General features: G+C 38.6%; 1 protein-coding gene across 2 annotated transcripts in view; it reads right to left on the reverse strand.

Annotated features, from left to right (window-relative positions):
• Window positions 1–18053, reverse strand: part of MARCHF3 (membrane associated ring-CH-type finger 3) — a 130103-nt gene extending 112050 nt beyond the window's left edge. Inside the window, exon 1 of one of the 2 annotated variants that reach the window (XM_034409990.3) lies at window positions 17726–18053. Coding sequence is in view for 1 of the 2 variants with exons in the window: in XM_087886019.1 (XP_087742145.1) it covers window positions 17726–17757 (32 nt within the window). In the remaining variant the exon portion in view is untranslated. The remainder of the gene's footprint in view (window positions 1–17725) is intronic. The other variant, XM_087886019.1, reaches the window with a different exon arrangement.
• Between the last annotated feature and the right edge of the window lie 2638 nt (window positions 18054–20691).

The raw sequence follows: 20691 nt of genomic DNA on the forward strand, positions 1-20691 counted from the left end.
ATGGTTCAATCAATCAATCAATCAATCAATTCAATCAATCAGAATAGAGCTGGAGGGGATCTTGGAGGTCTTCTAGTCCAACCCCCTGCTCAAGCAGGAGGCCCTATACCTGTGATGGCAAACCTATGGCACGTGTGCCACAGGTGGCACACGGAGCCATATTGGTGGGCATGCGAGCATTGCCCTAGCTCAGGTCCAGCGAGCATGTGTGTGCCGGCCAACTGATTTTCGGACCTTCCAGGCCCACCAGAAGTCAGGAAACAGGCTATTTCTGGCCTCCGGAGGGCCTCCAAGGGGGTGGGGAAGGCTGTTTTTGCCCTCCCCAGGCTCCTAAAAAGGCTTTGGAGCCTGGGGAGGGTGAAAAACGGGCCTTCCAGTCCCACCGGAAGTCGGCAAACGGGCTGTTTCCGATGAAAAGCAGGCCTTCCAGTCCCACCGGAAGTCGGCAAATGGGCTATTTCTGGTGAAAAATGGGCCTATTGGCCCCACCATGCCATCGCGTACCAAAAGCGGGGGGGGGAGCACAGGGGTGTCGTGTGCGCATGCATGCGGGGGCAGAGCACACTGAATTATGGGTGTGGGTACACATGGGTGCGACCCCCGCTGCTCCCCCCACTTTTGACACGTGACGGCAAAAAGGTTAGCCATCCCCGCCCTATACCAGTGATGGCAAACCTTTTAGACACCGAGTGCCCAAACTGTGCATGCGGACATGCCCAAACTGAAAGGTGTCCGCATATGAACACATGCATGTGCGGACATGTGTATGCAGATGCACAAACACACACGTGCATGTCCGAACATGTGCATGTATGGACATGCACACATGTGCAGCAGAGACCCAAAGACCAGCTGGCTGGCAAGAGGCGGGGCATCCCAACATCGCAGCGTGGCAAGAGGTAAGATCTTTTTCTTTCGTGAGCTTCTGTTTCGCCGTTTGCAGGGAAACAGAAGCTCACAAAAGAAATACCATGGAGATCTGACTTAGGGCAACGGCGCGTGTGCCAGCAGAGTGAGCTCTCTGTGCCACCTCTGGCACGCGTGCCATAGGTTCGCCATCACGGCCCTATACCATCCTAGTGTTGGAAATGAATTCAACCAACAAGCATGGGTCAATGAAAACAAAGAGACTTTATTAAAAGAAAATAATAAAAACAATTTTGCAAAATAGGGTGGTATCCCAGCAGATCTCAAAAAGGAGTTTGAGCCAGGAAGCCACACCTAAAGTTTCAAAAGCATTACATTTTATAGTTCCCTATCCCGACGCCCCCCCCATGCCCCTCCTACATCGCATCCAGTGACCGATCACAGCTAATCCGAAGCACCTTTTAGAGAGAACATCATCTCTCTCTCTAATTACATGTTCATCAACACCTCCCTATATTCATACAATATTTTGCAAGCATAGCTCTCTCTTATCTCTACTGCCCTAGCATTAAGGAATGTCCCCTTTTTCAAGGCCTCTTTCTAACGGTCCTAAAACAAAAGAAGATCTATTCTAACACAACATTGTTACATATTGGTATGTTTTCAGCATGTCTTTTCTCCAACTATCTTAAAGCAGAATAATGTCTAATAAATTTAACAGAGTAGCAGAGTTGGAAGGGACTCTGCAGGTCATCCAGTCCAACCCCCTGCCTAAGCAAAATTGAATCTTCACTTATATGCATTTCTAACCTATATACCTGCATACTATTTTATTTTTGAATTTTCTCATATCCTACACTAGGTATATACTAAGATCCTATATCATTCTAGATTCTAGGCTCACAACTATATGAAAGCCCAAAGTTACTGAATGAAATTTTCAGACTTCCAGTTACTGAATGAAAAAGAATGTTATCTGAAACTGCTGATTTTCCCTGACCGATTTGAATTGAATCCAGCTCTTTAATATTGTGACACTGTAGAAAGAAGAGTATTGGGGTAGAGAAAATGCATCAATTCAGTTTTTAATTTTAACCATAACACTTCCTGTCTCGTGTTCTATTTGAAACGTTTCCTTGTTCAGCTTCCAAGAATCGCCATGGGTTTATCACCCCAAATCTGAAACACTAAGTCTTTATTTCCATTGGTTCAAATGAATATTTTTCCATTAATAAACAAAGGTTTCTATAGAGGTAGCCATGTTAGTCTGCTGCTGCAAAACTCAACATATTTGAAAAGCAATAAATTTAACGTAGTATAAGCATTTGTAGAAAATAGATTACTTTATCCAATGTATTAAGCATTACCTTGAATTGCAAAAATATATACTGATTGGGGAAGTTGATTCATCATGTATCTGATAAAGTACACAATATTCTAGTCTATGGAACTTTGTACCATAATAAAACTCTATGTCTGTCTGTTTGTGTAAACACACACATACATATACACATGTAGACATAATTTACTATTTTAAATTACAATTGGCTTAACTTGCTCAAGATGATAGGAACTGAACTCCTAAAGTCCTTCTGGGCAACATTTAATTTAGTATTTCAGCTTTCCAGAATTGCTTCTGCCTTGTCATTCCTTTCATCGAATTTTACTTTATAAACTCTTTAGTGTAGATAGCTATCTTTTTTATGTTGCTCTGCAAAATGTCAAGTAATTCTGTGGCATGAAGCTTTCATGCAATATTAACATGCCATACAAAATTGCAAAATAAGCATGGCTAATAAAATAGTACTGCTAGCCAATAAATTCCAGTTAAAACAGTGTATCCACTAGGCATTTAGAAACAGAATTGACTTTATCTGCATAGAACATTTAACAAAAAAGAAGAAAGAGGAATGGGAATTGGGAGGATGCCAAGGAAAGGAGTTCAGTCCTAGGATGTGAGAAGGTACCGTATTCCTTTCCATACCCACTAAAAGTTTAAACGCTAAGATTAATTCTTTGAATATCACTGGAAACAAACATATGGCTAGAGAGATCTTCTACATTGGTGTAATAATTAAAAAAATCTTGCCATTACTTTAAAGCAGTTTGATAAGATGTATTCTCGAATATTCTAGCTGTGATATCAATATTGTACTGAAACTCTTGTTCTCGTGACCTATAACTGGGCAAAATAGTGCACCATACGGCAACAATATGGGATAACTTATAGAATGTATCCCAAATCCAGGATACAGAAGTCTCAAGAGAACAATATTTGGAGAGTTTTGGCTGCTTCAATGCGATGGGTTCCTTCTGTGGTGCTGCTGTGGTGCTGCTGTGGTCATGTGATCTTCCCTTTTCAAGGGAAGGGAAAATTTCTGACGCTCCCTGCCAAATTTCCACAAGGAAACTCAATGGGAAAGCCAACAGGAAATTAATAGTTGCTTCGACTCCCACTGCTTTTTTGTCCACCATGATCATTCTGTTTCTCTGTTTATGTAAGGAGATATCTCTGAAATGAAGATCCAATGGGGACACAGATTGTCCAATTATAACTTTTCTCCAAAAAGAGATTGACCTCCAGTTCTGCAACAATTTTAGATTTAAAATATCCCTGCAATGGCCTGTCCAAAGCAGGTTGAATTCCATTTCCTTGGATAGATTAATCATTGGCCATCTTCACCTTGTATTGAAATTCTGCCTTCTAGCTTCTGTTCTAATCTCATTACTAGCTCCAAGAACTGGTACTCATACATTGAGAACATGTATGGTCTTCCACATATGGATAGTTCCTAACTCCCAACTAAGTAATCATTCTTCATTTGTGTAAAACAAGGAATGGAATGGAACAGATCCTGTGGAACATCTGAGAATAAGTACTAGGTACCCAATTACAGCAGTCTTTCTGGAATCTGCCTATAAAGTACCAGGCCCATCTATTCTTATTTTCATTCAGGTCAGGTAATCAGGAAGGGTGCCATGATTGATTGTACTTAATGCAACTAAAAGGTCCAGAAGAATCAATATAGATGTTATTCTTCTGGCCCAAAAATACAACCAAAATGTTGTAGAATGCAGAAAAACCCAGAAAAATCAATGTTGCCCAAGACACCTTGAGATGAATAACCATTCTCACCAAGCATCTTGCTAATAAAATGAGATTTGCTAAATGAGTTATTAGAAAAAGACTTAAAATCCAAGAACTAAGGATTAGTAATTGTTATTTGGGTGTAACTTTGTTTTAGTCTCAGGAGAATGACTCTTGGGCTTGTTAAGAGTCTTTGTTTTTGTCAGCAATCTTCAACAGTTCTGAGAAAAAGCTTTCATTTCCAATTTAGCATTATATTAAAACCTGGACAAAACTTATTTCTTAATTACAATTTAGTGAAATAAGTCAGAATAAATTGTAATAATAAATCTGTTGTTTGAATATAACACCAAACAGCTGTTAATTGAAAACAGAATCAGAGAATCAATCAAAGAAATTCAAGAAAAGGAAGAATCTGAATACTACCTGGTTTGGCACAAGTGGTATCAATGGCTGGAGGAAAGGAAAACTAAATAAAAAATGATCCTAAAAGATTAGAACCAATTTGTGTACCAAATGAGACATATTAGAGTTAAAATAGAATTTTAAAAAATATTGTTATATAAGGTGAGATGTGGATATAGATATTGAGGAACATAATATACCGATGTACGATCTTAAGAAATAAGTCATTACGTTTAAATGTTATATATGTTGTGTATTGTTTTATTTGTATTTTGTCTTTTTCTGTGTGTGTATGTTTTTAAAATTAATAAAAAAAAATTTTAAAAAGAAAACAGAATCAGAGGAGGATACAAGGCATCATCTTACAATATTTTACTCCCACATAATACTACGCAAGTAGTGTGCATCTTTTGTGGAGGGGATTAATGGGACACTTAACCTACAAGGGGTATGCTATAACACAATTAATTAAAATGATTTATTTAAATCAGTCAGAGTGTGTCATATAAAAATTATAATTCAGTAGCAATATATGGAAGGGTTTTGGTGGCTCTGCCTACATGAGTTATAATGGACAACCTTGGCAAGCCATAAGTGTTTTCAATTCCTTCTGTCCTATTCCTTGTGGAGCTAGTCTTCATTCGATTAGCAGAATAAGCAAATGTAGTTTCTGATAAAAATAAGCTAAGGATATATAGCAAAGGTAAAGAAAGCTCCACATGCTGTATACCATAAGCATTGAGACCTTACTGGTAAGTTCCCTTTCTCTGCTGAAAGGAATTTCAGGTCAATAACCAATAGATACAACATAAGTAGGAGAGACTCATGGTTCCCAGATTACTTGATTGCCTTCAAAAAGCCTGAAAGAAATGAACATCCCATCAGGTTCTACAGAACACCAACTGTCAATGGTATCAGTGGTGGGTTTCTATCGATTCGCCCCGGTTCGGGCAAACCGGTAGTGGCGAAGGCAGGAGGCTCCGCTCACCCACCCGGACGTCATCAGGGACGCTCTGCGCATGCGCAGAACATTCTGTGGATGCGCAGAAGTACTCATGGACACTCCCAGTTCTGAACCGGTAGCGAAGTTAAATGGAACCCACTACTGATATGTATATCTTTTCAGAAATAAAGCTGTTTCCACTGTCATTACAGCTATTTACAACATATCAGAGTGGGTATATTCAGTCTGATTATTAGTGTAATCTTTTTTTGCAGGTACTCCAGGAAAGAAAGGAAGGGAAGAAGAGAAACAACCAGCCAATAATGTGCCTGCACCCACATTATTGGTATGTAGCAATTATTTCTTATTTCTTCATTAAAGGGTCAATTGGATAAGTACACGAAGGCTGGGAATAAGTACTGAGAAAGGTTTTGATGTTCCTTGCACAAACATATCCTTTGGCCATCCAAAAAGATCTCTAGAACAGGTGCACTAGAGGGCCTACCTTTGTAAGCTTTTGACATAACTATATTTATAAACTATATTTATATTTTTAAATTAGTAGTACAGTAATGGGGGAAAAAAACAACTTAGCTTGCTTGAACAAAGAGAATCATAAACTGCAATGTAGCAAATGATAAAAGGGGGAAATTACATTCATTAGTTTTTATCAAATAAGAAAACATAATGAAGATTCTCTTCATTTTAAACTACCAGGAAATTTCTGATGCATTTTAATTACTTGTCATGCAATTTATTTTTTTTATCTTAGCCCTGTTCGTCTATAGCCAAGTGCTATAGCTAAACAGGGCTTCTGACATTACTTCTGCTATTATACCTGCCTTTTAAGAAGACAGTAACGAATAAAATTCTTGGTCCTCAATTCCAAACGCATATAGAAGCTATCTACTGAATTCCTAATTAAAATGTTTTTAAAAAGCTGGTGTCATTTCGGGTCCAGATTATGATTCAATTTTTATGAATCATAAGAAAGCTTTCAAGTTACACTTTGCAAATGAGAAGAAATGCGGAGAAGTATGTATCCAACATATCCAGCTATGGTTTTACCAGAAGACTGTTGCTCTGGTTACTTGACAAATATTCCAGTTATGCACATATATATGCTTGTATTAAATAAATTGTTTTGTTTTGAAAGGTAGGGACTTCTATGATAATTTTCTTCAAATGCATGCTACTCAATTCATTTAGATGAATTAGCAAGTAAATTGCATGCATGTGTATGTGTAATAAACAAGCTAACTGAACTTACTTTACCAATTAGGTATCTTAGTTTCCCCTTCATTTTATATATTAAGTTGTAGCATTACATGTACACAGTTATGGATCTGGATAAATAATGCATAATTCTTCCAACAGAATAATTCTTGAACTTGAGATTTTTCTACAGGTAGCTATCTTGCTAGTCCCTGCATAGTTTTGTTCTTTCCCATTAACTTTTCATATCGATAAGCATAGCTAGCAAACCTGGACAGTTTTGTATATTGAATTGGGAACTTTGGATTTATTTTCAGAATAAACCAGAAGCCATGTCTGTTGTTGTCCCAGAACAAGAAAACAGTTTTCTTGTTCTAGGTATGATAGTATGACAGAGGCATCTAGGTGTGTGTGCTACACTCAGTGGCAAGAGAAATTAGAATGATTATTACACTTTTGAAATGATTATTACTCTCATTTTGGGAGAGCCGGTTTTATTTAGTGATTAAGATATCATGCTAGAAACCAGGAAACTGTGAGTTCTAGTCCCGCCTTAGGCATAAACACAGCTCAGTCTTAGTAAGGAGGCAATGGCAAACCACTTCTGAAAAATCTTGCAAAAAAACTTGTCCAGGCAGTCTTCCAGATTCAGACACAATTGAATGGGAAAAATTCTCCTTTATTTCAGCATAACTAAAATATCTTCAACAATTAGTAGTCAATATCATTTTGGTGATCAGTTTCAATGGCCCAAAAAAACCCCCATCGGTGGTAGGTGGAGATTATCACCACTAGATTGGACACGGCAAGCAAGTTCTAATATGTAACTAGATCAGGGGTGTCAAACTCAATTTTATTGAGGGCTGTGGTTGACCTTGGGGGGCTGGGTGAGCATGGCCGACTGGGTAGGCATGGCCAACTTGACGCCACTCCCCAAACTGCTGGCATGTTTCCCCTTTGCACTGAGTAGACCGGGCCGAAGCCACACTAGCCTGATGTTTCTTCTTCGCATTGGGTAGTCCGGGCCAAAGTGACACAGGTAGACCAGGCCAAAGTGATGCACGCTGGCCCCGTACATTTTCCAGGACAGCTCCACTGGATCCGACCACATTGTGGGCCAGATTCGGCCCACCGACCTTGGATTTGACACCTCTGAACTAGATGTTCCAGTATTAGGATTGAAAAAGAAGCTGACTTGCTTTCTACAATAAAGCATCTGTCACTGCAGTCTTATTAACAGTGTGATTCTTCATTTTTTGCTCATGTTTTAATAAACCTTATCTTATAGGAACTCCATCTATCTCTAATGACCTTCTAAGAAAACTGAACTTAAGTAATAATTTGAGTGATAATTATTTGCCCTTGAAACTGAGGTTCTTGTCCAATATTGACATAATCAATTTTACCAAGGCTAACTATACCTTATTCTAATTGATTAAAAAAATATGATTGTCTCAATGTAGTAAATCAGACATTTTAAAATATTCTTAGTAAACAAGAATGCAGAATCCCAGAATAATCTTCATTTGGCATTTATTGCTGAACAAAGAATTAAGCCTTCCCCAGAACTCCTTATAATTCAGTGACAGCACAGAGGTAAAAGTTTCTTATTTTTTGTTTATTCCATGCTATTTCATGAGTTATCCTGATAAAGGGTTAATTAATTATTAATTGTGTATCTTTATGATATTTTAGGAGTCTAGGAAAATTATAATGTAAGAAGTGATTATCATTCAGCTTGGAAACTGCTATGGACATGTATATAACATATAACATTACTGTTCTTTTTAATTTATTTAATATAATAAGCAATATTATCCAACCTTCAAAGTTGCACTTCTAATATTCTTCACTGTACAAAAGGGCTGAGCAAAGTATATTTATGCATACTTGTATCAGAGGAAGGGAGAATAAAATCAATGGGACTATTTGCTTGACTAAAGTAAAAACCGTAACTCCTGCCTCTTGCAGAAGTCAAGATCTAAATCCTTTTGACATGAGATGAAAATGAAAGTTCAGCATCCCCATCAATTCAGCATCAAGTTTCTCAGTCAGCCAAAACTGAGGTAGAGGAGAAATAAGTTTCTGCCTTATTATAAAACAGAGTCTAAATATTCAGATTGCAATATATTTTGGGCAGTCATTATACTACTGGTTCAGTTGAACAAGCAATTATTCTATTAGATTTCTTTTCCTAAAAAGCATTTTAGTGTAATATGATGACACGAAATGACTGCCAACAGATACCTTTCAAAGATCCACAAACAAACAAAAAGTGTCCATCAACCTGCCATCTTTTAAAAATGTGTGGTGCTGACTGCTAAAATCTTAGTTACTGTATCTCGGGATCAGAAGTGTACCATTTTGTTTCTTACTAAGAGTGAACCATTCTGATTTCACAGAATGCAACTATAAAAAATAAATTAGAACTGCTTTCTCTTCAATTCTGCAGCTGGCTGGACTTTTCTATATTGTGGAACAAATGTCTTCTATCTACTAATCCAAAGCTCATTTCTTTCGGCAGTTAAATAAACGCTGTGATAAGAGTACTAGAAAACGTGGACTATTTAAGCTATATATACTTCAAAATGCAAATCTGGCAAGTCAGAATCCAAATTCAGCAATACTATAATTTCTCATTGCTTAAAAAAATTAACAACTAGTTTTCATTAATGGATAATAATATACTAGTTTTCAGATAAATATAGCAAATACATATTTTATCAATATTATTTCAAGATTTATGTGCAATGATGTTACTATATTGTTAATTTAACCTGTTTTGTAATGGTTGAGATTTTGATTGCGAACAGCTTTGATTATAGTCTTCCTCCTTCTTCTTTATTTTGGTTGGTTATTTTATTTTTTGAAAAAAATTGTTTTAATCCTTTGTAAATCATTCAGAGTTGTAATTTACAAACTGAGTGACCATATATATATTTTTTTCTTTTTATGACTCCTAATCCCTTGTTTTAGGCTGGAGTCAGGGTGACAGAGTGGAGCTGAGCGTTTACTTGCCAGATGCCCTTCCTAACATGCGGAGTTCACAGCAGATATTTTCTCTTTGCGCCCTGATAGAGAAACATCTGCCACTGCCTAGGATTGAACTCTCAACGTTCCAAGTGGGATACGAGTGTCTTCAGCTCTAGGCCATGGCACCGCTCAGGGCCATATAAATTGATTAAATAAACAAAATAGATAAGTATTGTTACAGATTTTTTTAAAGCATTTAATGCATATGAAGTAATCAAAAAAGCCCAGGCTACAGTCTCTCAAACTCCATAACAATCTACCAGAACAATTTGTTCTTTCAAATCTCCCAATTATGCACTCATCGCCACTGTAACTGAATCTGAATTTATCTACCTTGGTGCTGGTTGTCTTTTTTTTTTCTCTTTCCTCTTCAAATTTTCCCTGATTTAGAGCCTTTCCTTATCCCGGTCTATGACCCTAATAAAGATATGACTCAATTGCTTGTTTCTTTACTGTCGATAGTTGGTCTTAAAAGGCAGACGCTCTCCACCCTTCAGAATCTTAATTGTCAGTTCTAAGGATAATTATAGTTTGTTGTTTTCCTTCCACCCTGAAGAAGACGAAACTTGATGACCTGCATGAACATTTAAGGATATCCTCAAAGTTAGTGCTTGCTACTGAGCTGAACATAAAACTTCTTGTCTATACTGCCCAAGGTTCTTCAGAAGTTGCATATCTCTCATCCTTGTTCGTATCAGATTGTTCTACAGTGAAGATTTATAGTCAACTTTGTCACCATTATGAATTTAGTGCCCATGTCAAAGGCAATGGTGGTTACTTGTTCCTGTGGAACTACAATTCCCATGCAAGGGATGACAGAAATTGCAGTTCAGCAAACCTTCAGGACTACAAATATCTTATCTTTGTTTTATAGAAAAACATTATTACAACAGTGAATATCTGACAGCTCATAATTGTCTGCAACATTTCTCCTTGTACATCTTCTGTGGTAGAAACTGATTTGATCGAAACAAGTTAAAGTCCTGCATTCGTAGAATAACAAATCAAATTTATAATAAATGAAGATGAATTAAAAAGTACTTGAAACCCCTAGACTTAAGGACCTGATTACAAGGAATATTGGCTACTAAGGAGTTATATAAATAATGCATCCCAAATCTTATTAGCTATTTATATACCTCCCCTGCAAGTTTTGAAGCTGGTTTATTTGCACCATGGGCAGCATAGCCCTATTATGTGCTGAAGTAGCTGTTTCTAAAACAATTAGACAAAGTGTATCTTTCAGTGTGTTTATGAAAGGTAACAACACTAAAGTATTTCAATCTGATTAGACCCAAATAATTTTAGAGCTGCTAGAAAGCCACAGCTTCTCCTAAATCAATTTGGAGTCCAGTCCGGTGCTCAGACTTGTATATGCTTCATTTGGCAAAAAATTATTCAAGGTCGGCATTACAGCCTCATCATTTCCCTGTCAGATGACAGATGAGGCTGATGGCTTATGCTTCAGCTGTCACCAGAGCACCCATGAAGAACTAGCAAGCAGCTAGAGTTCTATTTTAAAGACCAAATCTTACTGTCTTGCATGGTCTAACAGCACAGATGTTCAGCTACATTATCTTCAGATGCTTGTTCTACATTGGCTAAGACAGGGATTGCCCACCTGTTTGGGTGAACTATGATAACATTTTTGGCATGAAAACCAATAGTGTTTTTTTTTAAGTTAAGTTTTAAAATCTCAATAATTGAAAATTTGCAAGATTGTGATGATCTCTCTACTGAAATATGATTTCTCATATGAAAACTCAAAAGTTCTCATGCAAGACCAGGACAATTGTACAAGGTCTGACTTTTTTAAAAAATTAAACTTTAAAAAATGAGGGTTCAAATCTTGCCTCTGTCCTCAATCAATGATGTCTTCTTGGACAAACTATTCCTTCTCAGACCCATTCTATAATATAGCAAGGACAACACTAACATATTGTACAAGGTCACTCTAAGGACATGGTCAGATGCAAAAAGAGGACAAGACTGAAGAGGGCATTTTTAAAAATGTATTGTCATCCAGGAAAATTATGCATTTCACAGGGCTTCAAGTTGTACATTGAGGGCTATAGAGGGCATAAAATATTGTCATTTTGCATAAATCCTTGCAATTTTGCATACATCATTATAAGGAGTACTAAAAATCATAAGCTTCAAATCCGACTACACACAAGAACCTAAATGTAGATGTGGAATAATTCCATCATATATTTAGTTTACTACAGGGATCAGTCTTGTCATAAGAACTCTGTGGGGACTTCCAGGAATAAATGGGAAACTCTACTAAAAGCAGAGCTGATGGTTGCAGCAGAATGAAAACCAATGTGAAGACCTGCTCTTCATAATTCTTCTCCAGACAAAGAGAGAATTTGAGATGCCCACAATTGCTCCAGACAGTTGCTCCACCTCCTGCAAGATAGTGGTCTTCAGTGGGTTTAGAGCTATGAGAGATGAGGAAATAGCCATGTTGCTCAAACCATAATTGGTGCCTTTAAAAGAACACTGGGTTCATGTACTTCCTGAAGGATATTTGTGATAAGGAACTCAGAAGTTAATTTTAAGAGTTTCTACTATTATAGATAGACTGTTTTATCTATATCTATATATCTTATCTATATATCTATATCTATATCTATATCTATATCTATATCATCTATATCTATATCTATATCTATATCTATCTATCTATCTATCTATCTATCTATCTATCTATCTATCTATCTATCTATCTAATATAATGGAAGAGGATTTACAGACAAAACAGACTGATCTGGAAATGGATTTAAAAATAACAGGCTGAAAGAATGATATCAACAGCAATTTATTGTTATTACAGTCTTAGACCTGAGACCAGAACAAATAAAAGCACTCAGTATATATACACTTAAAAATTCTAGTATAAAATAATAAATAACAACTAAAATCTATAATAAAATCCAGTGTCAATTATACATGGTCTGACTATACGATAGTTGCAATCCCTAAATTGCGTGGCTAGTTGTAGGTTCAACGCTAAAAGGGAAATGACTAAGCAGTGCAAAAGGTTTGTTATATAATTGTTATATAACATCGCTATGGTGGACAAGACACATGTTTGCGATGAATCCCCAGTGCTGCTGCGCAGAATCTAGCCACCTGCACTGTATTTATGGACTGTTCATCCTTAAGCAACCACTGAAGATAGGTAGTGTCGGAACAGCCAGGATACCTAGCAGTTATTGGCAGAATATGTTTTTTTCCTAATCTCTGTATAAAAGCGTTAGGGTTAGTTAAGATGCTACAGTGGATTTACACATGAAACTAGCTGAAATTTTAATAATAAAAAGGGATATACAAATAACAAACCAAAAGAGTGACTTAGATAAGTTTCCTATATTGGACTTACAAAAGAGATTTGTTTTGAAGAATTTGTGGTAAGGGATAAAGAAAAAATGAAATCAAGTTCTATTATAATATTTGAAGAAATTAAAGCAGTGTGTCTCAACCTTGGTAACCTGAGAATGTATGGACTTCAACTCCCAGAATGCCCCAGCTTGACGCTCTCTGAAGAATTTTGGGAGTTGAAGTTCACGCATCTTCAAGTTGTCAAGGTTGAGAAACACTGGATTAAAGATTAAGATTGTTAAAAATAAAAGAAAGAAATATAAAGTGTGTTTATTTGAGCAAGGTTAAAGTAGACATGTTATCTTTGTTAACTCTTAATGGATTTTTTCGTTTGCTGAATAGGACTGAACAACAGAGGCTTTAAAGGTAGAAAAGGAGATCCAAAGTTATTGGTAGCATCACATTGCAATGAACAAGGGCATACATTCAATTTTGCAGTTACTAAGATTGTTGGCTGAGCAGGTACAAAGGTAGCCAGGGAAATGACTGAAGGCTGGGAAAGAGGCCCCTTGTCAGTCAACAGTGCTGATTCACCACTAGTTTATCAGATACTTAGGAGCTGAGGACTTGGCAGCTCAAAGAAACAACAGTCAACTACATAGTTGGCCATCAACACCCCAATCAACAATTGTTTTAAAAAGCCACATGCAATCAGGCACCACATAAATACTACACAACACATAGAATAGAAAGCACACATTCCGTTAGAGAGAAGTTCCCTGAGGATGAGCTCCAGCACACATCCGAAAGCTCAGAAAACTAAACCTCTGGTCCTGGTGACTGATCCAGATTGGAGCCTGCAACATTATCCTGGGACTCGTACATTTGCCTTCATTCGCTTTAAGAATCTGTTTATATACCATGTTTTCCCCAAAATAAGACATCCCCTGATAATAAGCCCAATCGGGCTTTTGAGCGGATGGCAATAAGGCCAAGTGCTTATTTCAGGGTTCAAAAAAATATAAGACAGGGTCTTATTTTTGGGGAAACATGGTATGAGACATGGGAAGAAGATATCATTTGTTCTATTTTAAGAGATAATGATAAGTTACTAAAATTGTGTATACTTGTGATGAAAGGTTGTCATTTATTTCTATATATTTTTCCTTTAGTATATTCTTATTTATTCCTTCTTTTTAAAGTTTCTTTATATATTTCTTCCTTCTGCACTTTCTACTCTTTCTTACTATTCTTTTTAGCTTGTATTAGTTATCTTTTTAATTGTAATAAAATTACTATTAATACAAACAGAACTAAGCAAATAGACTTATCAATTATAATTTCTTTTCCTTCAATATTTTCCTACAGTAGCTGTGTCTAATTCTCAGGGACTGCTTGCAAAAGTCCCTAAGGTTTTCTTAGCAAGGTTTCCCAGAAGTGGTTTGCCATTACCTCCTTTCTAGGGCTGAGAGAGAGAGAATGGCCGAAGATCACCCTGCTGGGTTTGTATTTAAGGTGGGACAAGAATTCATGGTCTCCTGATTTCTAGCCTGATGCCTTAACCACTACACCAAACTAACTCTCATCCAGTGGTGAAATGTAAAATTTGTTACTACTGGTTCTGTGGGCGTGGGTTGGTGGTGGTGGGTAATGTGACTGGGTGGGTGTGGCCAACTTTTTTTTTTTTTTACTTTTAAAAGCATTTTTTCTGCAACCTCTTTGGCCGAAGAGGTTGCAGGAAAAAAATGCTTTTAAAAGCCTCTGATGATCCCAGCTGAGCCGCGCGATCAGCAGAGGCTTTTTTTTTTTACTTTTAAAAGCATTTTTTCAGCCGAAGGATTATAGAAAAAATGCTTTTAAAACTAAAAAAAAAAAGCCTCTGATGATCGCGTGGCTCAGCTGGGCATCGGGGGGGGGCAGGGATTTTTGCTACCGGTTCTCCGAACCACCCACCGCCATCGCTACTGGATAGGGCGATCCAGTCTGAACCGGGAGCATTTCACCTCTGCTCTCATCCATTATAGTAGCAATTAATTAAACTAAGATCTTAACGATACTCAAAGTATGCATATTATATTAATAAGGGAAATCTCAAACTGGGCATAAATGAACTTTTCTCTTGTTGCTTCTCATACTTAAAAATCTGAAAAGAAAATCTTTTAATGCTGAAGCAATTATTCTGGAGGTGAGCATTCAAAAGCCAGGGTTCAGACTAAGATATGTTATTTTTTGAATTAATGACCATACTACACAATCCTCTGAGTACTTACTCAAGACCTTTTCCAGATGCTGTAATTTTCCTCAAAAGGCTTTTCAGCTAAGGCTGAATTAACCAAATTCCATTATCGCAGCAGGCACTTCACCGGCTATTGTAGGGAACTGCTATTCACTACAATAGCACTTAAAAACAGTAGATGTATTTCCTGGAAAATTAATTATTAAATAATCATTCTTCCAAGAAATAACTCTGCTGCACCTGTTTTGCTATAAGCACATTACTGTGCTAGAGAGTGGCAAGTAGGGACAGTGTGGGGATGTCACAGACACTTACCAAGTTCTTCTGTTATGACATTCTTTATGTCCTTTAAAAATGTTTGAACTTGCCTTTGTCCCTCTCCCTTGAGGCTTTTACAATTCATGGGGGCAGCAAATTTATTTTAAATACAGATGTCTTACATAATGAATTGCTGCTACGTGCAATAATGTCCTGCTGATCAGGGACATCATTTCTAATAGCTGATGCAAACAAAAAGCCAGGAAACACAGGAAAATTTTCCCCCACTGTCACTCCAATGAGGGCACGCTCTTTCAATTTAAAAAGTCCCTGAGAGTTTTTTGAAGGTTCAGCTAGAGAAACAGTATTCTGAAGACAGAAAATCCTTATCCCATGTTTCTTCGATTCCAGAATGCTTGGCATCAACTAAGTGCCCGCATTCTTAATTCTCGTGAACTCTCAAGATCAAGCAAGTTCTGTCTGATTCAGACTCAGCTTTATGGCCATGCTTTAGATTACCAGTTTGGTAGGGATGCCTACGTAGCAGCATTTCATTAATCAGTTAAAATTTGATGGAGAAATGCTGTACAACATTTCCATTAATTAGATAACACTTAATTGCTTCTCAGCCTCAAAACAGTCCAGGCAACCAACCCCTCACAGAAGTGTATCATTAAAATCAATTTGGCAGGAAACAGCGGCAACAATGGAACTTGACTTGGCAGGATGTTAGCCTTTAGATTTATATTTTTTAAAAAACAGCCCGAAACACTCTTCCCAAGATGGCATTCTAAGCGCCTTTACTTAGAATCAAGTTCGGTTGACAATCGGATTCTGCCCTTTTATCATTTACAATTATGAATGTTTACGATTAGGAAGCAGGCTCTTGCATTACTATTATTATTATTATTTTTTTGCTATGTTTGCCTGGATTTGTCAGCAGTAGCTGGAGTGTGTTTTAACAGATGGGCCGCGTAGCAAACTGCAGGCTGTAAACCAGGGAGCTGGCTGGAATCCGCACTGAGCGACACTGAACGGAATGCTCGTAAAGTTCACGGACACAGGCAGACTCAGACTTGTACACAATTCCGGAGTAGAGAACACACACATAGTACACACACAGTAGCCAATCTCTCCCCACCCACCCCCACCAACCCCAGGGGAAGTTCAAGACTTGGCATTCGGAACTGCATTCTTGTTACACACATTATGGCCCATCATTTGGCATAAACAAAGGAAGGCAAACAAGAATTCTACATCCATATCATTCATCTCTCCAGAGGCACTTACATGCACTCATACAAAGAAGCAAGCAAGAGATACGCAGAAATACTATCTGACAAGGGCTAGCACCGGCAACATTTGCTGTCAACATTTTAAAGCATTTGCACATGGGGCGGGGGTGGGGGGTGGGGCTGGGGATCCAAATGCAACTACCCAAAAGGGAAGAAAGAACAAAATAAGCTGTAGAAAGAAAGGACAGTTCCTTTCCTCTCCCCCCCCCCCCCGTCTCTCTTCCACCCCCCACTATTCTTGACAGTTGCTATTCTAGGACAGAAGGAAAAGACAGATCAAGGTGGGGTGACATTTTAGCTCAGGCTATTTAGCTTCTGTCAGCTTGCTTTTGCAACCAAATTGTTGCCATGGGAAGGGTTATATTTGTATACACAAGGGCATGCCCGCTTTTAATATATAGGTGGTGCACCATGTAATAAAAATGCACAGCATTTAGAACACAAGATTTCCATCGCATCTTTCAGTTTCAGAAGCTTTCTATACATCCGCATTTTTCTTTAGGTAAGACAATTATCCAATTACAGTCAGAAACATTCCCAGCGCTGGTTAAGCCTCCCTAACCTATTCCTCCTTGGGAGTCACAGAATCGACACCTAAATATTGGGATGATCATTATTGCAAAGTGGGAAAAGAAGTCACTTTTTTTGGAGGGGGAAAAAGTTTTCATCTTTTGGATCCTACCCACTGAATAACTAATTTTATTTATTTTCCCCACCGTTGCCCCGTCTACTATTTGTATATGATCATGCCAGAAATACTAAATCATACCAGGGTTTTTGTTTTTGTTTTGGTCAGATAAAGAGAAAGAATCAAGGAGACAGAAAGTAACGGGGGTTTTCCTCCTCGGATAGCAATCTTTCCCCATTATTATTACTACACGGAGCCCACTGACACTATTATAGGTGGAGAATAAGTTGTAAGAACAGTTAACAACCCCAAATCTGGCGGTGGCAATGCAAACTCCGGGCTCTGAGCAATTGAAGCCCGAGCCTTCCAGTCCACCGAGACCGATCGCCTAAGCCGAGAGAAATCCCGGGGCCTGATGCGGGGGACTCACCCTCCTCCGGCGCTCCCACACCCCCTGGTCATTCCTCGGAAAGGGTCCCGCTCTCAAGCCGCCGTTCTCCCGGCTTCGGGCAGCCGCATCATTCGCCCACGCCAGCTGGAGGGACAGGGATCCCAACACGCAGGGGCGTCCCTCTCGCCCAGCCCCTGCCAATTCATTGACCTCTTAGCGAGCGCGGCTAGCCTCGGCTACGCGGCCAGCAGTGGGGAGACCGGGTTGGGGGGGGGGTGTGGAAGGGGAGGGGCAGGGGGCGGGGCGGACTCTGCAGAGTGGCAGCCGCCGATTTCTGCTCGCCCGGGCTGGGAGCATTTGACTGGACAAGGGGCGGGCGGGAGGACAGATGGCCTTTGGGAGGAAGGGGACCCCTAGTGGACAGAGGGCGGAAGCGCACTTGGGATAGGTCATCGGGCCAAGCGTCAGGTAGAAAAAGCGTGAGGGGGACCGGGGGGGGGGGGAGAGGGGGCTTCGCCCGCTCGGTGCATTTGCTGGAAGGCTGCGAGGGCAAATCTTCGTTTGGCGGAGCAGTGGGTGTGGCATCGCTACTCCAGAGTCAAGGAGATGTCTTTCTTTCAGAACTGAACTTCTGCTTCGTGCACCCGAGTTGTTTTCCCCCCCCCTCTTTCTTATTTTGTTTGAGTGTTTTAAAGCAGGGGTCTCCAACCTTGGCAACTTTAAGCCTGGGGGACTTCAACTCCCAGAATTCTTTGCTGGCTGGGGAATTCTGGGAGTTGAAGTCCCCCAGGCTTAAAGTTGCCAAGGTTGGAGACCCCTGTTTTAAAGTATTGATTTATTAAGGATTTGGTTGTGGTTTTTCTTTTGTGTCCCTATGCATGGCGGTCTCAGTTTTGGCTGTGAAGCCACTTAAGGAGCTAGATGCAGAAGGGTCTGCTGTAGTTTAAAATTTAAAAAAAAAATACAAGTTGATCTGCATTTTAAGAAGTAGCTTAAAATGCAAACAGAGGTTTCAAGAAAAGGAGAAGTTCCCATATATTTCTGAAGTACTGATGGCGTAATGACTACAGATTGCTTAGCTAAGGTTCAAATGACTTCTTCCAGATCCTCATTGGGCTCAGTATCTTAATTATGGTTGGCTTTTAGCTGATTTTTTTAAAAAAAAGCTAAGTCAGATAACAGAGTTGGATTCGACCTTGCAGATCATCTAGTCCAACCCCCTGCCCAAGCAGGAAACCCTACATCTGCCTCTACCTAGGATCGAGCTCGAAACCTCCTGTTGTGAGGTAAGAGTCCACCTCTAGACCTGGTTAGTACTTGGATAGAACCAGTGCAAAATCCCAACGCTATAAATAAACTGTAAGAGCCAAATACAGAGTTTGGAAGAATAATGGCAACCTATTGCCATGTTGCTGCCAAAAATGCTACCTAGATTTAACTTTTGTCCTATTTACTCTGCTCATTAACCACTTTTTGATCCTTAAAATTAGCCTCCCCCATAGGAGTCTTCATCAAAACTTTTTGCAAGTGCAAGAAAAATGTCACATAACCATTGATGATTTTAAAAAACCAACAAGTTTATGAAATGGAACTTACCATTGCAGAATTCATTTTGCTTTTTCTTCAAATGGATTGTTTGCTTACCTCTTCACACATCTATGTAAAACAATCTACTGGAGTACTTTCTAGTTTCCCTCTTGTCTGTTTCTGCGTAGTCACTGAAGCTACAATAATTCTGCAAGTGATATGTCTAGCTATGTTCTGTTTCTGTGTATCAGTCTGCATTGATTTAAGGAAACTGACATTGAGGAAATACAGTTGCATGCAAAACTGGTCAAATTTATGTTGCAATGAACCCCTTAGTGAATATAAGCTCACACAACCACATCCATGGCACAAAGCATCTGCACTTTCAGGACAGACAACACTGTGTGCAACTGTTTACAGATACAAAATTTAAAAAATAGTGAATATAGCAGATTTCAAGAATTCCATGTAACTTCCTAATAGTGCTTCTTGCTGTTGAAATTGTTATCTGGAAGAATACTCATACATATACCATATTTTCCCTGCTTTGTAAGAATGAACTATCTTTACTTTCAAATGTTGAGACGGCTGTTTAACATGGTGTTGAAAGTTGATAGAATAAAAATCACAACCTGAGAACTCAGAAATGTCAGTGCTTTGTCATCTGTGGGACTGTCTTCCTCTAATTTTTAGCCTATTTTTACTCTATAGTAAAAATAAAAATGCACTGAATAAACTGGAAGGATATTTGTATGTTTGCACCTGCCAAATTTACTAATTTATTTTGATTCTGCAAACACCTACACATAAATACTAATTTAAATTGCATACCAATTTCATATTTGTATTCTGTACTCTAGAGGCTGTACAGCTTCTCTAGTCCCTTAAGGATTCATTGAAACCTTTAATCTGACTTCTATTTTTGTATGTAACTTTGTGTACATTTTATATATTTAGTTTGTATAGCTGTCTATCATACCCAAAGTGATTCTGGGCAGCATACAATAAAGTATGTGTGTTGTCGTCATCATTTTAGCCATTGTCTATTTACTGCAGAATGAAGGCCTCTTCCGCATGTTTCCAACCAAAACAGTCCTGAGCTTTCTTTTGCCAATTGGACCCACAATGCTTGCTGATGTTGTCACTCCATCTTGTTTTAGGTCTCTTTCGTGAATACTTTTTATCAAGTGGAATCCATTCTATGACTGCCTTGGTCCACCTGCCATCAGTTCTTCTTGCTATGTCACCAGCCCATTTCCATTTCCATTCTTTTACTCTCTTAATGATATTGTATATTTTTGATTGTTCTCTAATCCATGTGCTGCTTTTTCTATCTTGTCTTGTAATGCCGATCATGTAACTTTTCATGGCTCTTTGCGCCACTTGTACCTTTTGTATCGATTGTGAGGTTAGTGTTTAGGTTTCACTGGCATATGGTAGAACAGGTAGCAACACACACCGATCGAAAACTTCTCTTC

The sequence above is a fragment of the Pantherophis guttatus genome, chromosome 2, assembly GCF_059756535.1.
Source record: "Pantherophis guttatus breed Tessera chromosome 2, ASM5975653v1, whole genome shotgun sequence".
Classification (NCBI taxonomy): domain Eukaryota; kingdom Metazoa; phylum Chordata; class Lepidosauria; order Squamata; family Colubridae; genus Pantherophis; species Pantherophis guttatus.